General features: G+C 39.4%; 1 protein-coding gene across 1 annotated transcript in view; it reads right to left on the reverse strand.

Moving 5' to 3' along the window:
- Positions 1-24,565, reverse strand: part of LOC121527533 (contactin-associated protein-like 2) — a 144,614-nt gene extending 120,049 nt beyond the window's left edge. Inside the window, exons 1-6 of the mRNA XM_041814533.1 lie at positions 24,523-24,565; positions 23,631-23,683; positions 23,221-23,371; positions 21,657-21,841; positions 17,809-17,952; positions 16,621-16,882 (exon numbers count right to left, since the gene is read on the reverse strand). Coding sequence (XP_041670467.1) covers positions 16,621-16,882; positions 17,809-17,952; positions 21,657-21,841; positions 23,221-23,362 — 733 coding nt within the window. The 5' untranslated portion in view covers positions 23,363-23,371; positions 23,631-23,683; positions 24,523-24,565. The remainder of the gene's footprint in view (positions 1-16,620; positions 16,883-17,808; positions 17,953-21,656; positions 21,842-23,220; positions 23,372-23,630; positions 23,684-24,522) is intronic.
- Positions 24,566-25,254: the final 689 nt, after the last annotated feature.

Below are 25,254 nucleotides of genomic sequence, written 5' to 3' on the forward strand. Positions count from 1 at the left end.
AATCTCTGTTCTGCTTACTGCTACAATGACAGTGATACATGATAGAACTGCAGCAAAGTTCAAAGTGCAGTCACATGCAAATCAGTCCCTGCATTAACTTGTGCACCAAAGCATGTGCTTAAGGCATCTTTAGTCAAGGCTACCCCTCTACCTCTACTAGGCAGTGCCCCAGCTAGGCTTCAACAGTTGTAAAACTTTGGAAACTTTCCTGGGTAGTGTGTAACCTTGATGTGTACCTGTACAGGTAATCGAATTTCTAACTGTATACTGGTTTGATGTTATCACTATCAAGCTCTCTACTCCATCTGCTCCCTCTATAACCTCTTGAATGTAATGGAAAATAGATACGGCGCAACCTCGTGTTTCCTCATCTGTTCTCCATCACCTGCAATAGCTTTGAATGATGAGCTTATCAGTGATAGGAGGGTGGAATCCTAACTGTCGCTGCAGCAAGGATGCACAAAAAAAAAAAAAAAAAAAAATCACACTCACACTTTAAGATTGGCTCTCCTTCTGTTTGCTGTCACACACGTCAAATCAAACACACGCCAGCTGCCTTGCTGTAGATAAGATGAGCAAAGACGATGAAGGAAGGCAGGAAAGTTGTGAAGGAGAGTTTTGATGTGACAAGATAAGACTGTTTCATGGCTGACTTTGGTTTTGTTATTGATGCATGCACCTGAAAGCAGATGGAAAGCTGACTACTACTTTGGCAAGTTTTTGAAGTAAATTAAGCAGAGAAATTAATTGCTAGTTCTGATAAAGAAAATCTCGAATTGCAATATCTAGTTTACCGTCTTGCTGAAATATGTATGGCCCTCCCTAAAGGAGACGTTGTCTGGCATGTGTGGCTTTGTCTGGAGAATATGTTGCTCCTAAATGACTATTTACTTTTTAGCTTTGTAAGTGCCTTTCCAGATATGCAAGCTGCCCACATCATAGGCACTAATACAATCCCATACCATCAGAGATGCAGGCTCTTGAACTGTGCATTAATGCCAAGCTGGCAGTCATAGCACATGCATATCCAACTTACATACCCTTTTAACCCAATGTGTAACGGTTGGACTTGTTTATTTTTTCCTCTAGTGATTTGTTTTTTTTTATTTTGTTGTAGTTTGGAGGGCTGAGTGTTTCTGTTCTTGTATCCCTTTGTTACAGGCTGGTGGGAGTGGTTAGAGGCACAGAAGCTCTCCAGCTACACAGCTGCAGGCAATGTGAAGCAATCCGCTCCAGCTCTTATTCACCTGGCTGAAGAGTGGAAGCTGCCAGAGTATGCCTTAACCAGCACGGTAAAAGGATCTCTAGCTGTGCTCTTTGAAAAGATTTTGTCATTTCTGAAGTTTTTCATGAAGACTAACTGCCTTTGTACTCCTTTTTCTTCCATTGCCTCCGTCCAGACTCCACGTGCCTCCACCACTTCGCCAGCCTCCCTTCCTCAGTTAATTACACCGGTCTTTTGTGTCTCCAATAAAAATCAACTTCTAACCAACTCCCCAGTCTGTGTGTCGCTGCTGGGTTCAGACCAAAGTTACCATCACAGGATGACACAGATTAACTCCTTTTGCATGGCTGTTTGAACGCCACTAACGGTTAAACATTGATAAAACCAAGGTTTTCATCATTGCTTTAGAGAAAATTTCCTCGCATGTTGATAAATATATTACTTCCCTGTCTCTTCCTTGAAAGAAAATTTAAAAACTGTCCGGGTAATTTTTGCTCATGCAATGCTTTTTGATAGACATGTTAGATTACTAAACTGCTCTTGTTTATTTCATCTAAGAAACATCTCAGAATTGAAATCCATTGTGTTTCAAGCAGAGTTGAAAATGCTCATTCATGCTTCATTTCTTCCAGGCTTGATTACTGTAATTCCCTTTTTTACCTGCTTGAATAAATCCACAACTGGTTAAAAATGCTAGGTGCAGCAGGACATCTCACATCTCTCCCATTTTATATTCCTTACTCTGGCTTCCAATCAACTTCCAAATTCCTTTTAAAATCCTTGATTTTGTTTATAAATCCCTGCATGGGCCGGCACCTGAATACATCTTAGACCTGTTCCATCCGTACTTGTAATTGAATAACGTCATATTTCTTAGCTCTATTTTAAACAGCTTAGCAAAACTTTTCTGCACAAATAAAATGTACTATACATGTTAAGGCCGGCTATTTAAGGTATTTTTTTCTTTCAAAGTCACTGTTGCCCTTATAGTGTAGAACAGAAATGGAAAAACTAAATAAATTCAAACCAAAAGGGGAATTTCTAACAAATGTCAGATTTTTCCCTATATACAGTCACTGATCACCTTCATGTGCAATGTAGTCTTTAAAATATAGAATTTATACTTGTGGCCAATGTTAAATCTTTACACTGAGTGCATGCAAACTCCCAAAAACATCTTGATTGAGGTTTGACTAAGAAGGAGACTCTGCTGTTGGTTTTGCAGATCTGTCTGTCTGGAACATGAGCTTGTCCAAGATTTAGAGACGAGCAGCCAGACGGGGATCAATATCTGGGATGAGCTCAGAGCTCAGAGACATGGTGGTGGAGCAGAGGGGAGCTGAGTAGAATCAAGGCTAAACTGCAAAGACAGAGAGGAAAAGTGTGTGGTCCATGATAAGAGAGCTGACATACGTCATGCTAAGGCTACTATCACAAAAATAAAGCTGTTTAGATATACAATATATGTAAAGAAATAACCTGTCTTCATACAAACTGCCCTTCTGTATACTAAGTTTTGCTGTTTTAAAACTGTGCCCTCTCCTTTCCCATTTCTATTAATAAATCATTAAATGTGGAAACTATTGCGAATAAAAATTAAATTAAGGATTTAAAATTGGCTCCACGATGTGTAACTGTCATAAAATTAAATACAAACTGTAATGAACAAGTTTTCTTGAGTGCTTTGTCTTATGAGACATCTCCACAGAGCACTAATGTTTCATTTAACGAGTTATTTGCTTTTAAATTATTCTGCCTATGGTCTTTGACCTCAGCCCAAGTCACTAAATTACTTTTGTACAAAAAAAAAAAGAGAAAAAGTGTCCGAACCAAAATATTACTGGATTAGAATCAAGTATTAGTGTGCGTGTAAATTAGTCATTGTATTTATAGTTCAGATTAACTATGGGAACTCAGCTCCCCTGAAAGTCTCAAATGAGATGTTTAGGTGGAGCTCTAAAAAGTTGTAAACATGTAGGTTATCTTATTTCAAAAAATAAAATTAAAATAATAACAGTATGAATATCTAAGTGTTGCTGTTTACTCGTTCATTACATCATAAATTTAAATTTTCAACAATCTGTCTCCAAAAATGCTGCATCTATTCCTGCTGTGGTCCTGCGTATACTGGTATAAGGCCCAGAATTACATAGGTACCTGAACTTATCAGTGAGTTGGTTACTCATGGCATTAACTGCTGCAGAAGTGGCAGAATGACAGTTAACTCTGACATTGACTGCATCTCACACGCAATTCACAGTCTGCACCGTGCTCCACAGTGCAACAGTTTTGCTCTAACCAAAGGCCAGTGACCTTTCACAATGCACAATGCAGGGCAGCCCTGAGCAGTTTGAGAAGAGAGGGGATTTCTCCATCCTGGGTTTGATTTGCCATTCATTTGGACATGACTCCATGTTTGCTTTTGCTTCTACCTTGAGTGAGTACATTAAAAGTTAACAGGTTTATCTTTTTTACAAAGACTGGTTTCATGCAAAACTGTGTGGAAGAAAGTTCACTTTTCTTCATCATTAACACCGTACTAACTGTGTGACCCACCGACCTCCGGATGACCTTTGTGCTGCAGGATGGGATGTAATGTTGATAGAGTGATGATTTGTTGTTCATTTCAACATAATTCCCTGTTTTTTTTTTTTCTTCTGTCTTGGGTGATAACATTTGAAAGTTTAAATGTAAATTACTGTGTTGGTGCTGTGTTTTTAGATCTGAAAAGGGCATTTGACACCGTTGACCACCGGGTTTTGCTAACTTACCCTCTTTAATTTCTCTGCTCAAGCAATACCTGGATTAAATCATATTAACGAACAGGAAACAGTGTGTTGTGGTCAATGATGTCAAATATCCTTACCTTGAGTGTACATGGGGGGTCCCACAAGGCTCCATACTTGGACCAATTTTATTCTCCTTATACATCAATGATTTTCCCAATGCCTGTCAAAATATTAATTTTCAGATGTATGCAGATGATGCCATAATTTTTACACCAGCTAAGAATGTCAAAGAATCCAGCCTAATACTCACCTCAGCAATGAGTCACATTCAGACTGGCTTAACAAACCATGTCTTTTCTTAAATACTAAGAAAACAGTTTGCATGATGTTCTCTAAACATCCAAAAGAGATGTCTCATTCGAATGTATTTCCAGGAGGAGAAGTACAGCTTGTACATGAGTTTCAGTACCTGGGGGTTACTCTGGACTCTTCCCTATCCTTTGACTCATTGAGTGCCATTGACGTATATATACGTCAAAGTGTTTTTTCGGCGACTGGCACAAGGGGGCGCTCTCACACTCCCTGTGAGTAATTTTGGGGCTTCTGGGATACGTAGTCAGAACACTACAGTTGGAAGAGACGGTAGATCAAAGCCACAGAGACCAGAGGTGGAGACCCTGGTGTCAAAGAGCAGAGCGATCTTCACGGAGGTAATCTAAGCTAAAAGTTCTAAAATAGACACTGGAGGAAACTTTAAACTTTTGCCTGAGAAATCGCTTACTCACTAAAACTGACAATGAACTTAACGTCGGCGAATCCAGGGATCAGCGCTTTCATTCATCTGCCTATGCCGGCCAAGAGGCTAAAGAATGCCACGAGGTCTCCCCCGTGCGTCGGAGAAATAAGGCAGCCTCTCCCCAGCTGGATGCATACAACGACGACACTTCAGAGACGGACTTTTCCGACCCAGACTCTGGGGAATGGCTGTCGAGTGAGTGGAGTGGATCTTGTTCTCCGTCCCAGAGCGATGGAGGTAAGTTAAAGTTAGGAACCCAATGATTATTCAGCCAAATTTATCAAATGAAACCGTCACTCATGCACCCCTGTGATTTCAGAAGCAGACTTGAGAGAAGAGCAAGCCCCATGCAGTTCTGCAACATCGTTTGTTGGCTGAAAAAGAGGTAAGAACAAAAAAAATCTAAATTATATATTATATATTATATATATAAAACATATTATATAGCTACTATATTACTTCTATCATTTACAGCTAGTGCCAGGGGACACGCAAGCAGGAGAGGACGTGGGCGTATAGGGGGTCTCATGGAGGCCGTCCAGTTCCAGAGTGTGAATGGCATGACAGTGACTGGAAGCATTGTTATTTATTTTACAATAAAATAACATTTGTAATACAATTTTCAGATGTCTTTTATGTCAACGAAGGCAAAATTATAACATTCAAATCACTGTTTTGCTTGACAGACTCTCTTTCACAAAAATGCATTTTCCTCAGCTTTCTAGAATAAAAGTGGTCTTTTTGGTGACACTAGTCTCTATTCAACTTAAGATAAATCAAGAACGGAACAAGGTGCAAACAAACGTTTTTTCCATGATGAAATAGAGAGTTTCTTCTTTCATTTGAGCTATTTGGTGTTTTCAGAGTTATAGTAAAAAATATTCTGTGGGTCTTGAAAGATGACTCAAAATGGCCAAAAACGCTTGCACAAGCCACTTTCCATTTTATAAAAGGGCTGGCACTCAGTGAGTTAAAAGCCAAATTAAGAAAGTATCAAACAGGGTAAAATTTAACCAGAATAATTTCAAGCAAATTCAAACATCTCTTTCTGAAGGTGCTGCCCTTATGTTTTTACATTCAGTGATACTCTCACATGTTGACTACTGCATAACTAGCTGGTGACTTACAGGAGCATCATCTCAGAAACCTGTTGAATCCCTGTATAAAAGAGCATTAAAAATACTAGACACCACCACTGTAATATCCTTCAAAAGTACAAGCTTTTGAGCTTTGAAATTTTTCAAAAATGTAAAATTGCCTGTCTGATATCTAAAATCCTACATGGGCTTGCACCGCCTCCACTAAATGATTACATCAAACAGAAAATCAGTGAGTCCTCAATTAGACTGACCGGAGCCAGTGTTAGAGGGGACTGTGAGATTCCTCTTAGGTGCTCCACCTTTGTGCAAAATGTCATATTTTTCAAAGGGAGCACATTGTGGAACACTTGACCACTCTCAGTCAGGGGACGTTCCAGCTTTGCAAGTTTCAAGGATAATCTGAAACGTGGCTCAGGACAAACCAGAACTGTGACCACGTTTAACCATTTCAATATCTTTCTGCATAAATACATACAGCTATGTATGCATATTTTGTACAATGTGACATACATAGATACACTTATGTATGCTTTTCTGGAGCAATAATACTTGCATAAACACGTATGTCAATGTAAACTATGTGCAATAATGTTAGTATGTTAACTAACCAGGCCAAGGGCCGTGTGCAATCTCTTCTTTGAGCACACTCATGATCATGTGCAATATATCAGCACACTTGCACTTTAGCACTACAGCACTTTACCGACTGCCTTATGCACTGTAACTGCAATGGTCACTTTATTCCTGGTCTGTCTTAAGCTAAGGTCATGCAGCAACCTACTGTATCATTATATTTGGGTCTTTGTATTTTATTGTACTGTCTGTGTTGTCTGGTCTGGTCTCTTGGTGTTTCCTTATTTTTTATGTAGATTTTTAATGTACTCTTTGTTGTACTCGTATATACCATCAACCTGCTGGGGACTACAGTTGGAAATTAGCCTATGGCTACAATCTGGCACATTTACATGTCCATGTTCATGTTCATTAATATGCATTGTCCCTTGTTATAAATAAATTAATAAATAAATCAATAAATAAACAGAAATAAGAGAAGAAAGTGGGTGACATACAGCAGGATTCAACTAAGAAGAGCTGACATAAATAAACTAAAAAATAAGACAAATTAAAATTAAACAGGAGGTGTACACAGTTAAGAAGGAGGCACACATTGATGGTAAGTGATAGGGTATTCTTGCTTTCCTATTTTGTATACAGCAGTGGTATGACCTGAACATGCGATAGTGACAGCAGCTGGATTTCATTGATATTAGACTGAATGAGGAGTTTGAGACGGTGGTTTTTTTTTGGCTCTTATCAAAACCGATGACACAGTTACCACTTCACAGACCAATGCATACACTTTAAACTGTGAAATAGGCTCAGTTATTTATTAATTCCCATTTTAAGCCTCAATAGTCCAATATTGTGAGGTGAGACGAGGTATAGCTTAAAGATAAACAATTTACACAAATATCATTTCTCCTGACAAGTCTTTAGTTTTTAATTTGTTTCATGCCATTTTACCCTGCAGTAATATCATATTTTATGGATTTTCTATTTTTGTATAGCTCTACCTCACTGTGATTTCCTTGGTATGAAGACTTGATGGGGCTTTTTAAGGATTTTGAACTCAGTCCAGCCCATGGATCCCTCCCAGGTAATTTTTTTGGATTATCAAACTCCATTTCCATTTTGCACTCTGGGGCTCTTATTTACGTTTTAAATATCCAACCTGATTATTTTAGTATTTATTTATGTATACCTCACATTTGATGACCTTGCAAAGCAGATGGATACGCCCGTTTCCGTGTTTCTCACTGGCGAACCCATCTTGGAAAGCTCCCGCCTGAACAGTTTGGGCCCGGTTAGAAAGTGACAGGACCAATCAGCGTCGAGGGCCAGTACTGTCAGGCGCGACAGAGTCATGACGTAAGCAAGCAGCAACAAGAGGTCAGAGCAATTACGGCAGAGGACGTTAGCGTGGATGCTGCTAAAGTGCCAGTTTTATCAGATTTGACATTTCTTTAAACTGAGTTGTTTTCAAAAATGACAAAAGTCGTGTACTGACATGTCTACAGTTGCCATGGTTCACGTTATGCAGTTCTATATTGAGTTTATTCTATATTGAGATGGATGTGTGAAATGAATCCCACTGGTGTGCCAGGTTACCCATTTGATGAACAACTTTGACTATACATAAATGCCCTGTCAGATATGAGGCCTCAGACAAATGCTCTTTTCTAATTGGTAAAATTAACAGTGATAACTGTAAATATTGATCTTATCTGTGCAGTATGAATGGCATTCATGACAAATCCTTCTCTAACTCCATTTCTCCTAAACATGCAGCCCTCTTAGGTAGTTTGGAGAGTGCTGCATGCCCTCTTGGGTGGCAACCTGCCAGCCACACAGAGCCTAAGAAAACATTTTAAGCCCCGCTACACAAACTACCTGCACAGATAAACCCATACACACAACAGCAGAGGAGCTCTCATGCTCAAGTTAGGGAAATGAAACAATATAATGTTTTAATCAGGGTTGGCTGTGGTAGGTTTATCCCCTAATATCTGTGCCTCAGGCCCTTATCTCATTTTTATCCTTTATGCTTTCTCTCTGGACTGTGAAAATAACCCAGGAGTGTTTGTACGTGATTGATGGTTGTCCTGCATCTCTGAGGGGCTGTTGTTATTTCTTGGTGGGATGATGATGGTGAACATGTGCATGAACACACAACTACACATGTATGCAAGGTTTAAGAAAGCAAAATAGTCCTGCTTCAGGTGGTTGCACGGAACAGTTAAAGCTGAGATTATGTGTGTTGACAAATTTCACTGCAAGAGGGCAACGCAGTTGAAATCAGGGGTGCACGATAAGACGATCTCAGATCATTAAATAGAACGAATCGGCGATCTGCTATAGCTGCTTTATTGTAGAATCGGCTCTACTTCTCACTCTTTGCTCCCTCTCCCCCCACCCTTCTGCTCCCTGATGCAGCATTGACTCACGCTGCAAGTGAAACTTAAGATTTAGTCCTTTCTAAGTGGCTTATATGAAGCTGTGTCCTGGTTTTATGAACCATCAGTGTGCAAAACAATATTTATTTGCACAATCTGCACAAAGCCTGTGATCTAGGATGGCCATTTCCACAGCACCAAAAAGGAGGACACTGCAGCACTTAGTGAAGCAAGAATAATCGCAACTAATAGGATATTAGTGTATCCCCCGCTGCAATATAATTTTGACCATGATACTGATGGTATCATGATACAGTGATTTTGAGATACTCCATTCATTGAAGGACAGTTTGTTCCAGGACTACCCCTGGCCAAAGTGAGGCCCTAAGCAGACTCTGATATGAGGCCCCCCATAACTGCCACCACTATCGCCCCAAGATACTCACTTAACAATACTTAAAAGTATTTTAAAATAACTATGGCATATATTACTACAATGATAATTAATATAGTCTTTTCAGTTTAGCCCGAGTCAGTGGCATATAAAAGTCACAGTTCTTAGTAAAATTACCATTGATTTTACTGATCATATTCCATATTCGTTAAGATAACGGAATCACGAGTGAAACTTTATAATACCAGCATCTTTCTACGGAGGGAGGCCATAATGTCTGCGATGTCCAGATATTGATCATAATTAGAAAATGTTTTAAACAGTATAATCATTGATTTACATGCATTTCTTTAGCCTACATTCATGCTGCTGCAGCATCTAATCTCGCATCTCCTGCTCTCTCCTTCATGAGCAGCAGGTAGGTACCAGTGTGACACGCTCACATCACTGCTCATCACACCCTAACTCACTGCTGTGAATTCACATTTTCATGACCCTTTTAAATTAAAATCAAAATTGCATTAAAAACAACACAATGCAACTACTTTACTGCATAACCATATGCCTAAAAATCCATCAAATTCTGTGTTATAAATATTTTCTTTCTTTGGCATTCTGTAAACAAGACTGAAGTAAATGTGATATTAAATTGCATATGAACAGGCTACTTGTTTGAAGCTTCAGCTGTAGGAAGTCCATATGCTTAAAATGAAATTCAAGGTGTTAAAAATGTGTCAATTAAACACTAAAGTAGATTTAAAAACACAAAGAGGACACTTGCATAATAATTCTAAAGCAAAAAACACAGAAATTGGTTCCAGAAAAAGTTCTTTTTATTGTCTTATAAATTAAATGAAAAAAATCGTGACAAAACCGAGATCGTGATCTGGCCATAAAAAATCGTGATATGAATTTTTTTTCCATATAGCCCACCTCTAGGCTTTGTTGAAATAGTCATCCTACCATAACATAAACCTTGATTCACGTCAGTGACAACTAGACATGTTGGAACTGTTAGGCTCATATTATTATATTTCCATGTTCTGTTGAAGCTTGGGTAAATTCATCAATCTCTTTATGGCTCTTTAAAACCTTTGCTGTTGTTTCATCTAGCATGAGTAAAAAAATATTCTTCCTCACTTTGCTTGAAGAGAACCTCTTAGGATATGAGGCTGTCTCTGCAACAGAACAGGAGACAGTAAGTATTGTTTCCATGGAAACATTGCAGGTGCCCAATAATCCGATAATTAATCAGGAGTGTGATCAGTGGAAGCTTTCCTCAAAACACAAACACAGACAAACACTAACACTCCAAGTTTGGCTCAAATCTGTGTGCATGAAAATGTGCTTTAGTCCTGCTGTACCGGCATCAATGCATTTTTTCAGTATCGGCTCTTCAAAAGCCGTGGTTCTAACAAATGACTAATGAGAGTAACAGAGAGGAGGCTAGGAAAGTTAATGAGTGAGTAAAAGAAGAGGAATTGGAAAATTAGATCAGAGTCCCAGCAGGAATCACAATTAGTGATCTCTTTTAATGGACAGACACCCATATACTCAGCCTGATTACATAGGCTGGCCACACACTACAGGATTTTAAGCTGATTTGGGGCAAGATTTGCCTCCCCCGACACTCGTGGGGGCGTATCCCAAGAGGAGCCTCATCACTAACGACTGTTTACCTGAATAATCCTCATGTGCGTGGTGTCAACACCATTGTTTTACCGCTCCAAATCACGTAGTAGCCTCCAAAATCCCGAATTGTAAATATCAAACATGTTGTGGAGGGACAGCAAGAACGTATCGAGAGACATTCGTGTTTGTTTGTTTTTTTCTGAAGTCACATGATCACCGAGGTCGCTGGCACGTATGCAGGTGTGTGGTCTTAGTGATCTGACAGTCTGGCTCAGTCGTCTAGTGTGTGCGTTCAGAGGATTAAAGATGAAAAATCTTTTGAAATTGTCCTCATATCTGTGGTCTCCCATGGTTTTAAAATCGTTTCAGATTTAAAAATCGCGCAGTGTGTGGCCGGCCTTAGAAAGCATGCACAGTCTAAGATCTTAGGGGGGCACGAGGCTTTGTCTGCTCTGAGGCTTCCAAAATTAGATTTGCAAATATAAACTAAAACCATGATAAAGCAGTTAATTAGTTAAATAGTATATTAGTTTTTACAAAGGTCTTTTGATAAGAAAATCATACTTAGGCCTTTTTTAGGGTTTATCAGTGAAACAATTAAAATCTATGTTGATTTTTGGCAGCAGTGTATAACTTTTTCTTCTCTCTTGGGCCTTGGGCCACTCCCCTGGGCTTCACTTTTCTCAGGTATATGTAGGAGGGGCCCCAAGGAAAAATGGTTGGGAAACACTGATCTACACCACTCATCCCATTTGGGGTTTCAAGGGGCTGGAGCCTATCCCAGCTGTCAGAGGTGCAGGGTACACCCTGGAACTGTTGCTAGTCACTCGCAGGGTTGACATATATTGTAGAAACAAACAACCAGGCGCATTCACACTCACACTCACAACTATGACCAATTTAGAGTCACCAATTAACCTAACAAGCATGTCTTTGATGGTGGGAGGAAGCTGGAGTACCCAAGGGGAACCCACGCATAAAAGGCCCCTGAAGCGTACCAGAAACCTTCTTCATGTAAGGCTCCTTCACCGCCAACCCTTGTGTGCCTCGTGGTTAAAACCATGCGGTGCAAATAAGGTGAGAATTTCTATGCAGGAGTAAATGCAATCAAGTTGTTTGTATGAGATCTTTTCAGAAACAGTTGTCCAATTACAGATAACAACTCCGAGGAAAATTGAACGCTGATGCAGTGACTGCAACTAAGGGGTTCCTAGGTGCACTAAAAAAATTTACTCTACACATCAAAATTTTTACCTTAGAATGAGTCTTAATTTTCCCTTTTTTTTTTTGTATTTTGCAACATTTTTGTGTCTCATACTCATGTAGATAACACACGATGAACATGTAATTTCCTGTGATTGATTTATATTTAGACCTGGTCTGTTAAAAAGGACCAGTAGTGAGTGCATATAGTTTTACCCCCTAGCAGGAGTCTAATTAGATGTCTGAATAAGCTCTCTTTAAACAGCTTTATAAACAAACTATCCCACTGGGGGAAGAAATAAAGATTTGTTCAGTGTCTGTTAAACCTCCATACTCTTTCTCTCCACGTTAGTGCATGCACATCTACATGTTTCTCCCTGGTGTATTTGACATTAAAAAAAAGGACTAAGCATTTCATTACAAGTCTGTTGAGTTCCAACTGTGTCTGAGGACCCTGGAGCCATGAGTGTCTTTCTTTCTTCAGAGGCAGGGGCTTGTGTTTGGGTGTGCCAGTCTGTGTTTGTGAGTCTGTATATTCTTGTAATTCTGATGTAACTGCAAGCTCGGGCCCAATTAGCCTAGAGAGTTACTTTGTATTAATCCCTACCCCTGGGCATAATAGCCTGTTAAAGCTGCAGTGTACAGAGTAAATGAGTTAGAGAGAGGACAGAAAAAGAGAGGAAGGGAGAAAATAGAGGGGTTTTAAGAAAGGGGGAGGGGAGGGTAAGAGATGTGAAAGGATTTGGAGATGAGAAATGTTAATTGGCCTGTAGAAGGCTCACTTCTTTTTTTAAATCTTATTTTGAAAGTCCAGTAAAATTGCAGAGCTGGAATGAAGTTTGATTCGTCATGCACTGATAAACATTTCAAGTCTTTATAGGTAACTGACCTATATTTCTGACACAGACATGCTCTGACACAGACACATGTCAGAGTTAAAACAGAATGCAAATAGTGCAAGATGAGAAAAAATTATATGGCTCCTTGCCAAACCTGGACAGGTGAAAACATATGTTGGAAACTGAGATGGCAAGGTGACATAAACTATCTACGACCGTCTAAGGACTTAAGGACTTTGGGTGACTGCCCCAACAAAGGAGGACTTGGAGAAAAGCCTCTAACACGTGCTGGCTAATAATGCAAAACATCCTGAAATATAACCAGTCCAGTCTTCACACAAGTGAAATACCGGCCTCCGATCATACATATGAAGAAACTTTTCTAAACTGTATCAAATACTCGTAGCATCAGCTAGATACATGCAGGCCCACAGATTTGGCTGGGCCCCCTGACAAACTTAGAGAATGACCCCCCATCCCCCCACCACTCACCCCGTTTTTATCATTTATTGATAACAGTTGCTGTTTCTCAAAGCAAAGGAAGGATCCTCGAATGGCCGTTTTTGAAGGATGCTACGTCATAGACTGCAGTTGGAGGACTGTTCCAATGGCGAGGATCCTTGAAATTTTTAATAGGACTGAGCCCTTCAGACAGAGAATTTCCAAGGATGCAAGTATGTATCCTTCGATTGCAGGAATTACCATATGTTGATGCTGTAGCATTTTTTACAGTGCGCTGGGTAAAAGTTGTGAAAGTTGTTGTTGATACCCCTCCCATTTTGATTTCTGCTGCCACGTGTATATGGGCAGGACAAATGGTAAGGAAAGGAGCTTCATTATTTCCTTTATTTTCTCCTTTAGCCTGGGAAACATTGGACCATCCTTTACCAAAGGAGAGATGAAAAGATGACCCACAATGCTTTGCGTAAACTTCATTTAAAGTGACGCACCTGTTGACCGCTCATCAGAACTGGTGAATAACTTGAATAACTAGAATAACTTTACTAACCCCGATTTTATCTGTAAAATTCAGTCAAATGTACAATACACGTGATAAACGGAAGGCAGTAGGGTTGAACAGAGGAATATTACAGACATGAAAACTTTGTCATTCAACTTATGATCACGATTTCATTTCTTCTCATTTCCATTTTATTTAAATAGTTAACTGATCAGTCAGTATTTGAAACTATATTTGTCTTGCTATTTTGAAATATTAAAGTAAATGTTTTAAGTTTGTAAATCACAACCAACTAAAGTGATAAAGTCAGCATGTTGCTATATTGTGATTATTATATTTATCATCATAATTATGCAGGGAAGACGCAGTTTATAGAGCTTTTCAAAGAACGAGCTGAAAGGAAGATGAAACCAGAAACCAGAGTAGACTCTGTAAAAAATTTAACAGAGACGAGATAATTAAAGAAAAAAATGATTAGGTAGGGAATAAAGCAAAAGTATTTAATATTGTTATGAAACTAAAGGACTTGAACATTATTCATGTCGTTGTATTGACTTAGTAGAAAGTTCAGATTAAGAGAAAGGTTGCTGCTGTTCTGGATGTTCATAGTTCCTCCTCCTGAAGAGACTTTAGGATATAAAATCTTAATGAGCTCATATCTCTGACGTTTTAGCGTTCACAGCACATAACACAGAGAACGCACCGAGTGGAGAGTGCAAATTTTGTTGTCCATCAACGTTAAATTGTAGTTTTTACACAAAAAACACATGTTACGTTCATAACATCTGCTGAGGCAAAGTGCAGTTGGATTCCTTACTCACCACAGTTCTCCTTTCCTATCCTCTAACTCACACTTTTCCTTGACCCTGTGACGTTTCTCGTCGGGGTTAAGGAAAAGTGAATAGGAAAGGACTTAGGAAGTAATTTTTTGGACTTTTCGAACGCACCCCCAGACTTTGAGAAACAGCTCATGTGTGCTGAATCACTAGCATTGGTGCTAGCTATTGTGGCTAACAGTTACATTTTGGAAAGTGTGTCAAGCTATGATTGGGTCTGATGTTTAAGATGTTTATCTGTGCCACTTTTTAACCCCTTTTAGCCACTTTTTCAGCCAATTTCTGTCTTTTATTTCAGCCAATTTCTGTCTTTTATAAGCCACTTTTAATCAATTTACTCTAACTCTAACCACTCTAACCATTTCTGCCACTATTGACCCCTTCTCACCACCTTTTTTGCCATTTTTGCCAATTTCAACCCATTTTGCCTCTTTTAACCCATTTTCTCCTTTATCTTCCTATTTTTTTAACCTGTTAACCCTTTTTCCACTTTAACCAATTTTTGACCATTTTACCCATGCATTCTTAATCCCATTTCACCCATTCTGCCACATTCAAGCTATTTTGCCACTTCAACCTTTTCCACCACTTTTTCTGCCCATTTTGTCCCTGTTAAATTAATGCCACTATTAACCCCATTTCACCACTTTGTATATGACTTTTTTTTACATTGTTAACTACATTTCACTCTTTCTTGCGCTATGCCACTAGTAACCCCTCTTAACCTTTTTTCCTGCCTTTTTTTAACAATTTTTTTAGCCATTTTTGCAACTTTTAGCTATTTATTTTGCTTCTGTTAATGCATGTTTGCCACCTTTAATCCATTTTTGCCACTTTAAACCCATTTTGCCACTTTTACCCCATTTTTATTTTGTTTTAAGAAAAGGAGTTTACATTTTGAAGGCTATACACTAGGGCATTAATAAATAAAAAAAATATATATTTGATGCTTTGGTAAGGGTATTTTTTATTCAAGCTTAAAAAAAATAATCAAATATGGATATCACAGCTTAACTTTCCAATGGGCCTCCCTTTACCGTCCAATACCGGGCAACCAGAGCAGTTGGCAGCAAGAAAGATGCACTCGAGTTATGTCTTGGACTTGTAGTGTTTTTTTACAATTAAGTCAACAACTTATGTTGAAACCTACGAAAACAATGAAGATGGATGGTCCAGGACACTTCTGAGAGAAAGAACGGGAAATTTCTATCAAGAAAAACCCTGAAAAGGTGAAAAAGACCTCAGTCTCAACTACAACTCCAGGCTAGCTTAAAAGCTAACAACAACTGCCAGTAACTACCACAGAGCATTGCCTGATCAACAGGAGACTACTGAATACTACCTACTGAGATAGCATGGGGCAGCGTGTACAAACGCAGCAGGCGCTCCATCACTAGCAGCAACCCAAAGCCCTACACTTAACACCAGAACTGACAGCGTGCCCACAGAGTTTACATGTTTCCCGACGGAGATTATCCGGAGAACAGGGTGCTCAGAGACACGTACAGCCAGTGGGGAGGAGAGAGAGACGGCATTGAGCAAGAAGGGGCAAACAAGCCAGGCTGCAGGCTAGGCTAAGAGCAGCCCCACACAAACCTGTTGTACTGAGCATCTTTCTCTCGGGTGCCTGCTTCCTCGCCAGCAGGATGGATGACGTGAGGCTGCGAATTTCTAACCACTGCTTGGATGACTGTGTTTGCTGCTACAGAAGAGACTGCCAAATGTAATTTTGTTGTGTTTTTATAATGCAATGACTATCTATCTATCTATCTATCTATCTATCTATCTATCTTCATCCCCCCTTATGGGCAGCCTTGGATACATGAAGCAAATAATTAAACTCTTATTAAAGAAATGGTCCTTTTTAGACCCTAAATGACACATTTTGATCATGTATAGTGCTGCCTATAACAGTCTGCATTAAATAAGACGTGTGTTCACACAAACTCACCTGATGATAAGTCGACTCGGTTGTTGCTGGTCCCCTTTGTCACGTTGACATGAACCACCACCTTGCTCTCCTCCAGGGAGATCTCCAGAGTGCCGTCGTAAAGATTACTGAAGAGAAGGAGTCCATCAGGGTTCCACGTACGAAACTGGAAACTGACAGATATCGTGTTGTGATTGGCTCGGCCCGGCAGCTGGAGGAAGCTGGTGGCGTTGAAAAAGACTGGGAAGGAGTGGGTTTCCACGCAGGAGAAGGACAGGTTACGCTGAGGATTAGGATGAAAGAGACAACAAAAGAGGAACAGATTTAAAGGTCTTTGAAATGCAAAGTTAAAACAAAGCTTTCCTCTCAACTCTGGGTTTGTATGTTAACATGTCTGAATGTATCACATGCCTCAGCACTTCAGAGAACTGTCTATTCTTTCGCCAGGATTTTCTTCCTTTTAGTGCAGCCTCTCCATGCTTACCTTCGGAGCTTTGTGATGCTTCAGCTTAAAAAAAAACATCACCTTTTGTCAAGGAATGTCTTTATAATCCAGGGTCAAACAGTAACTTGTGATTATTCAGCACTCAAGGCAAGCAAACACTATTGTTAAATTCAGATACTGATTACCACAGAGCTTCTGCAGCCTTGTGCTGTTAATCAAGCCATTAGCAAACAACAGAAACTGAGCTCCTCACCGATGATAGACACTTTGATTGTCTCCCCCTTTGTGGGTTTGTGTTTGAAATCTGAGTTTTTTTTATTATTATTTTTTCAATAAGAAATGAATGGCTGTGTAAGTCATTAGAGGGAATTAGAGGTAAGGCTTTAATGAGATGGCTTATTGCCTTCATTAGTTTAATTAGTTCATAAGAGATTGAAGGTGATACTTTGGATGTCCATTGTTCAGTTAGAACAGGAAGAGATAGGATTTAAAACTTTAGAGTTTATCTAAATGTGTTTTGTAACTTTGGATATTCAAAAAAACACTCAATAACTAAAAGTCAATGGTCAGTGGTATCTAATTCATTGATTTTGGTCAGTGAATTATGTGTCTTCTCACTCAGAAACACAAACAGGTAGAGTGACACTAGTGGGCATGTTCACTGTTAGCTGCCTTTATGATATTCCAGTTATGAGGAAGTGATAAACCTAATGCTCATACATTTCTCTGTTCATTTATGAGTGTGTCTTTGTGTGTGTACTCACGAAGCTGGAGGTGTCGAGCTTCTTTCTCCGGGCCAGGTCTGTGATGTTGTCTCCGTTGTAGTTGATGCTCTCCATGCAGCCTTTAAAGTTCTTCCTGCCTCCTCCCAGCGGCTTCCCGCTGTACGGCATCCCACCGAAACTCAACTAGACAAAAGCAAAGGGCAAACAATTGAGAAATGAGATGGATAAAGGAAATAAAATACTGATTTATTTCCTTTTCATTGTCATGTCACTCTGAAATCTTGTATACAGTTACATTGTTTGGTTTCTTCAGTTATTATCAGATTATTTGTATGTGTGAAAAATAAAGTAAATACATAAATTATACAAATCAATGCATTTTTCTTACTGCTTATGTCAACTTCTTGGGGCTTTTATTCTAAAGAGATTCCCCAAGCCATACATAGAGGGATCTCTATTTATTATGGTACAGTCAGCCTAACACTTTCTAAAAAATGAATAAATAAATACCCCTAAAAATCAAAAATATTTAGAGATTTACAATACTGAACAGTGAGAGCTGTGAAGACAATGTGAGAACTGGAAGTCATCAGGAAGGAAGGAGGGCTTTTTTTTAAAGTGAGCAGATGTGTTCAGAGGAGAACTGAGTGGGGAGACAGAGGCTAACGAAGAAGCATCGACTTGTAAGAGTGAGAGGACACACAAATGATGGGAATGTTAAAAGGGCTCCATGTTTCTCCTGCAGTTATACATGTGTTTATTTTTGTCCTTCATAGACATAGCTCTGAGCTCTGAGAGTAGCTGAGATGATGGAGGGCTCTGTGCAAGCTTGTACGTCTGTGATGACGCTCCAATATTCTCAGTAGACACAACTGCAGCTGGCTGCTTAGTCTAAAGCAGAGGTGTCAAACTCAAGGCCTGGGGGCCAAATCCGGCCTGTGGTACAGTTGTATCCGGCCATTCGATCATACGATCTTTCTGTTATAACTGGCCCACCAGTATAAGGTCTGCAGATTTCCTCCAGTAAACACAGGAAAGCTTAACCTTGGTTATTTAAAATATCATTGTTAAATGATAAAAAATCAGAAAAAGTAAAGAGTAAAAGTAGTTAGATAAAAAGACAGGAAAGTGGGAAAAGAAATTGTTGTCATTTTATATTGTCAATTTTGCATCTCACAATCCTGACTTAAACTTATGATTTCGACTTCTTTCATGCTTTGACCTTCAAGATTCACAATTCAAAATTCTAAGTCATATTTTTACCTTTTAAATATGTGACTTTGACTTTCCATTTCATTTTTTTACCTTTTAAAACATTATTTTGCCTTTAAATTTCATGTTTTGACCTTTTGAACTACTAAGTTTGACTTTTTATCCCAGACTTTGAGCCTTTAAACTTATCATTTTTACTTTTTTCATCTCAGAATGATTTATTATCAGTGTTATTTCATATTTTACTAATGGTGAAAATGAGGTTGACAGTTCATGCTTTTTAAATGTTGACCTTGTTAGGCTCTAAGGCCTAAATTCAGAATCCACTATTGACCTTTACACTCTTGGCCTAAATAGTCCAGCCCTCAGGAGGTCTCATTGGAGAAAATCTGCCCCTGGACTCAATATGAGTTTGACACCCCTGGTCTGCAGGATCAGAAGGGAGCAGGAAGCAAACAGGAGTAAATAATATGGATTTTGCAGAATAGATGAAGTACACAGGCACACAGAGAGTGAAAGCTGGTCACAATCTGTCTCTCTTTAGCCAGACTCATTCAGGCAGTAACACCAGTGGGATCCATTCAGGGTTCACCATGGTCACACAACACACTTTAACACACTGTAACACACAGACAGAAACTCCTGATTGTATAGATTTCCCAGGAGATCCCTTAATTCAGCAGCTTCACTTTAATTGAACAGTGGTTTGTCCTGCCTCATTTATCAGTATCCCACTTAACTCTGGAACAGATCAGCCATATCAGCCATGACTGCTAAAGGTCAAACTCACAGCATATCAAAAAACACAAACACACCCTCTCTGCAGCCCACATGTGTATTTCATATCCATTATGCATTTCTGGATCAATCATCTGCTTTAAGTACTGTCAGCTGAAGCTTATTGTATTCCATTACCAACAGTAATTATGGGAGTTTTATGGATTATGATAAAAGCGCAGCGTAAAACCGATATCTAATTTCCTGTGTGGTCTTAATTGCCTGTAGAGATTGTGGAACCTAAGGTAACACAACTGAAAAAGAGGTTTTATAAATTTTTCATGATAATAAAACAGGTGTAGGACTTACAAACTCTAAGGGAAACAAAGATCCTCCTAAACTCCAAGAAGTTTTTGCAAGTTCAGATTTTATCTGAGAACTGTTCATGTTATCAGATTCAACATTTTGTGCAGTACACCAGAACAGCCCAAGGCTCTCTGAGCAGAAGTCTGACTCATGTTTCTAGAGGACTGAAGTTCATCTCCATCATTAAGCCTCAAAATGCAAATACAAAACAACTCAAACAAAGCCTGTAGGCTTGTTGAGGGAGACAAATCAAGTCCAAAGAAACACTCAATATGCACACTCCTCACTATGAACATACATCTAATACACCCTTTTCAAAATTGCTGCTTACTTAAGCAGTTTAATGCAACACAGCTTTTCCTTTCTGCCACCGTTTGTACCACTAATGATGGTTAAGTGCTCAATTCCCATCAAGCAGGCACTTGGAGGTTTGAATTAACTCACAGAGTAAATTATTACATTGCATAGAGCAATTACGGTGTTGTGAAAAAAGCAGTCTGGAAAGGGTTACAAAGCAATCCCTAAGGCTTTGGGCATCCAGTGAACCACGGTGAGAGCCATTATCCACAAATAGAGAAAGGAGTGGCCAGCCTACTAAAATTACTTAAAGAGTGCATCAACAACTCATCCAAAGGTCACAGAAGAACCCAGAACTGCATCTAGAGAACTGCAGGTCTCATTTCACTCAGCTAAGGTCAGAACACAAAAGTTTGTCTCATGTTTAACAAAAAAACTTCTTAATGATCAATCGTTATGGACGTGTTACAGTTTCAAATGGTAGGTCTGCAGTGCAAAAAGTGTAGGTTTTTAGTCATCAGCCTTTGTGTACCCATCATCCTTTGCTCTCCATTCGCTGCCTTGATGTAATAGCGCAAAAATGATGGATGCTACTAGTGGTAAAGGAGAATCAAGTGACAAAGTTTTAGGGATTGTAGAGGCTCCAGCAGCTTTTAAATCTGAAGTGTGAAATCATTTTTGTTTCCTGGTGTTAAAAAAATGAGAAAGGAGATTGAGAATGCGAGTAACATAAGGAGTCACTTGGCAAATTATTGCGCAGAAAGGATGTGCAAAGATGTGAGGAACAGAATCCAACCAGGCCAAAAGACTCTTAAGGAAGCGTTCCAGCTTCCCCACAACAGGGCGAGGGCTCGACAGATCACAAAGTGTATCGGTGAATTTATCTCCAAGGATCTACAGCCGTTTTCAGTGGTGGTCTGAATAATAAACACAACAAAGTCTGAATTGTAGGTTGTTTCACCCAAAAAGTAAAATGAAAACATATTTTTATGTTTTTCACTGCAACTAGATAACCCAGGCTGCCTACACATAATCACAGGATCACACAAGAAAAACTGTTTTTGTTGTGGTTTTTTTTTTGTTTTTTTTTTGTTATCCTCTGAAATTTGCTCAGACTGTGTATCAAAGTACAGCAGCCGAATTATTTGGTAAGAGAAGGGGCACAGATGTGATGAATGAGTAGCTCATATGGCATGACATGCTTTACTTCATTGGTGCATTAGATCCACTCATCGTCTTACTACTGATGGCAAATAACCATTATATCATTATAGTGAATAAAACTAGCCTCTCACCTCATAGTCCAAGTCCAGGTGGTCAAACTCTCCGTTGGTTCTAAAGTGCTGAGTGTGTCCGTCCAAGGTGAAGTTGACATTACGACGGTAGCGTTCAAGCACCACTGAGTGCCAGTGATTGTCGTCTAAGAGGCTGCCGGTGGTCACAGAAGTATGACCCAGGATAGAGCCGTACTGATTACTGCCTGTGGAAGAGAGATCATCATAACAGACACTACAAAGACAAAGATATCATAAACTGAGGGTAAAGTAGTGGGAATGGACAGAATTAAAACACATTTTGGATCTCTTCTTTTAAAGGTATGATAATGTCGTTCCTTACAAATGTAATGAAGCTCGGTGTTAGTTCATGCAGGACACAGTAGTCATACGTCCAGCCGTGATCAGCTGACGGCCAGCTGATCCCAGTTATCGCCTCCCAGCTCCCACAGCCAACTACAGCTCTTTCTCTCAACACAGCGATTTGCTTAAATAACACCTACTTCTCACTCTGCTTGCAGGAATGCTGATGCATCACACTGCTGCTGCTGGCAAAGCTTAACCTCCTCCACCCCAACCTCCTCTTTAATGGCATATAGTTCATTGCACCCTCATACTGAGATTCAAGCTATTATGGATTTATTGCTTTTGAACTGATTCAACTGTATTCAGTACCCATTGTCATTAATGTATCCATCCATACGGGGGTTTCTAGCCATGCCCTCCATGGAAAGTCTAACCTCCAATCTCAGCATAAAGTGACTGCACCCCGATCTGCCAGCGAATCGTTCTGTGAATCAAATTGCTCCTTCCATAGTCTATCAGAGCATTTCCACAGCCAGCGCTTCGGACCAACAGCAGTGCATACCTGGAGCACCACTTCAATCCACTTTGTTGAGATACACTGCAGGTCTATTTTCAGCTCCAGCCACTGCCAAACCAATACCCATCAATCAGAAATCACCAAAAAGGAAGTGACAATCGTAGAATATCTGGTTCTTTCAAAATACAACACAATGCACGGACTCCCGGTCGCAAATCATCACTATATCAACATTACATCTCATCAAGAGGTCAGTGGGTCACAGAGCTACAATAATGCCATTTACGAAGGAAAAGTTACTTTCGAGGATATTTAGCTAAAGAATTTTACATAAAACCACAGATCCTTTAAGCAAATATCAACCTTTTAACTTCCTAATGTATCAACCCAATGACTGAAGCCATAATATCATGGTCTTATACTGGAAAGGATGATAAATTAACCCCAAAAGGTAAAATAGTCCTCTGTTGACATACTATTCTTGCATAAATTTGCAGTGATCTCTGCCTGCTGATCAGGGCTGCGCTGTGGCACTCTAGCTTGCAGTGGGCAAGATCGTTCAGCTTCAGTTGGAACAAACCCGCGGCACTTCGGTGCACGGCGTAGTCATCCTATTGCGGGTAACATGCTGCTTGACTGACCCAGGGAGCATCTTTTGAGTAGAGCCTCCTACGCCAAGTAAAACTGTGGCAGATTAAACATGAGATCAAACATAGCTTTGCATGACTTTTTTTAAGTAAACAGAATACATGTGATGCTTACCCAAGTTTATCTGCAGGAGTAGTTTGGCCTTATGAAGCTCCAGTGTTATGTAGTCTCCCTGTTGGCCCTCCCCATGAAGAATCACACCATCGCTCTCTGACGTCTTAAACCTCAATGCTATTACATCTTTGATGATTTTCATCTTCTTCACCTGTGGGGTAAAAAGAGAAATCTGGTGTGGTATTTTATTACATCAGAGGGATTTTAAACACAAAAACATATGATTTTTTTGAAAGAAAATTTCAACCTAAATAAGTAACACCTGTAATTCCCAATAAAATAACACATTCTTTTTCATTCCACAGTGCTATATGTTGAATTTTAGTATTAACTTTTACGCATGACTCTGACATGAAAGTTGAAGTTTTTGTCCAAAGAAAAGCTATAAATACATATATTAAATCCAGTACCTTGAAACGATATGAAATGACGCCTTGTCCATCAAAGTTGATCACGTCTGCCCCTATGAAACAGAAAGCAGACAGAAACAACAACAAAATTGACACAGACAAAAAAACTGACATGCACTGTGGCTGAAGACTAGAAAAAATTGATGACCAAAACAGGCTGAGTCAGAAATTCATTGGAGTATCATTAAGCCATTATTTAGAGGGAAAACAAAGCAGAAAAATACCTAATTTAAGTTTTGGTGGCAGCTGTGGCGGCTGAAAGTTCATTCAGATATGCTCATAAACCAGTAATGGAGAACGAGACACTGGAGGTTTGAAATTCAATATCTGTATCTGCCATCTGAATTCACAGGAGGATTACGCTTAAAATGTCACTTCTACAGCTAAGTACTGCAGAAGCAGAGGTTCTTAGGTGTTTTTCAAATTATATTACACCCTCTAGGCCTTTTCAGTGAAGACTATTTGATTTGTCAGTGTATGATTTGCCTGGTTCTGGGTGATAAAATGAATGATGGCTGACATCCATTTATCTTACACTGTAGCCTTACTAAGCTAACTGAAGTCAATGCTGCAGTTGCAAATGTTTTAGTAGATGTATTCAGAAATGTGGTGGGTAAAAACACACTTCTTTATTATCTCCTCAATTCCAAAAAGTTTAGTGCTGTGCAAAATGTCATTTATTCTCTGTTGTGAAAAAAAAAGGATTTGATGCTGTAAAAAATATGATTGTAGGCTATGTTAATGAATGTTATCCATTTCTTTGCTATGTATTTAAGCCTCCTACAGAATAATACAGACACTGGCTTAATAGATAGCTTCAGTTTTTAGAATTGAGCACAAAAGATAATATTTCAGGCTAAATTCAGTTTCCAAAATTTTAAAGAATGCTCACCTGGTAAAGATGTTCAAACTAGATGCCCAAGGCATCACCAGGTGTTTTCACTTTGACTGATTAGATGGAGGCGGAGCCAAAACTCTGCCAGGCCTCAACATGCAGTTAATTAAAGACACCTGTGACTGCATATAGGCCTGTAATACACGCCTATCTGGAGCTATAAAATGCTGAGGTCATAGACCAATTTAAAATAATAGGGCAGAAATGAGACAAGGAACAGGTTTTAACATCTTAAGAGGAGAGATTCAGTTCAGTGCTTTAGACCCTCTTCAGTCTTACTATCATTATCACAGCTCTTCCAGTGGTTAGAGTGTTAGTGTGAATGTGTTTTTCTGGTGTGAACGGTAAGAGAGAAGGGAAGAATATTTGATATTCTGGTAAAAATACGAAGTCTAGAAAAAATCCAATCATCTGATTATACACAGTCAGGCTGTCTCCTGTTTTATCACTGATCCAACATGATACTAGTGTGTCAGGCCTCTCCTTTCATGATGAACACCTGCAGCAGGAGTATAAAGGTTCAGCTTCTTAAATGATCTCATGCAGTGCTCACTGGGTAGAAACATGAATCGTTCTCTCCTGAGCCTTTTACTCGTCATTTGTGTTCCAAAGTGTTTTATTCTTTCTTCCACTTTCATCTATCTTCTCTTTTAGTGTCCTATCTGAATCCTAATCTTTTCTCTCTCTCTCTCTCTGTCTCTCAGACTCGCCCATACAGCCGCCTTGTTG

This window comes from Cheilinus undulatus, linkage group 19, assembly GCF_018320785.1.
Source record: "Cheilinus undulatus linkage group 19, ASM1832078v1, whole genome shotgun sequence".
Classification (NCBI taxonomy): domain Eukaryota; kingdom Metazoa; phylum Chordata; class Actinopteri; order Labriformes; family Labridae; genus Cheilinus; species Cheilinus undulatus.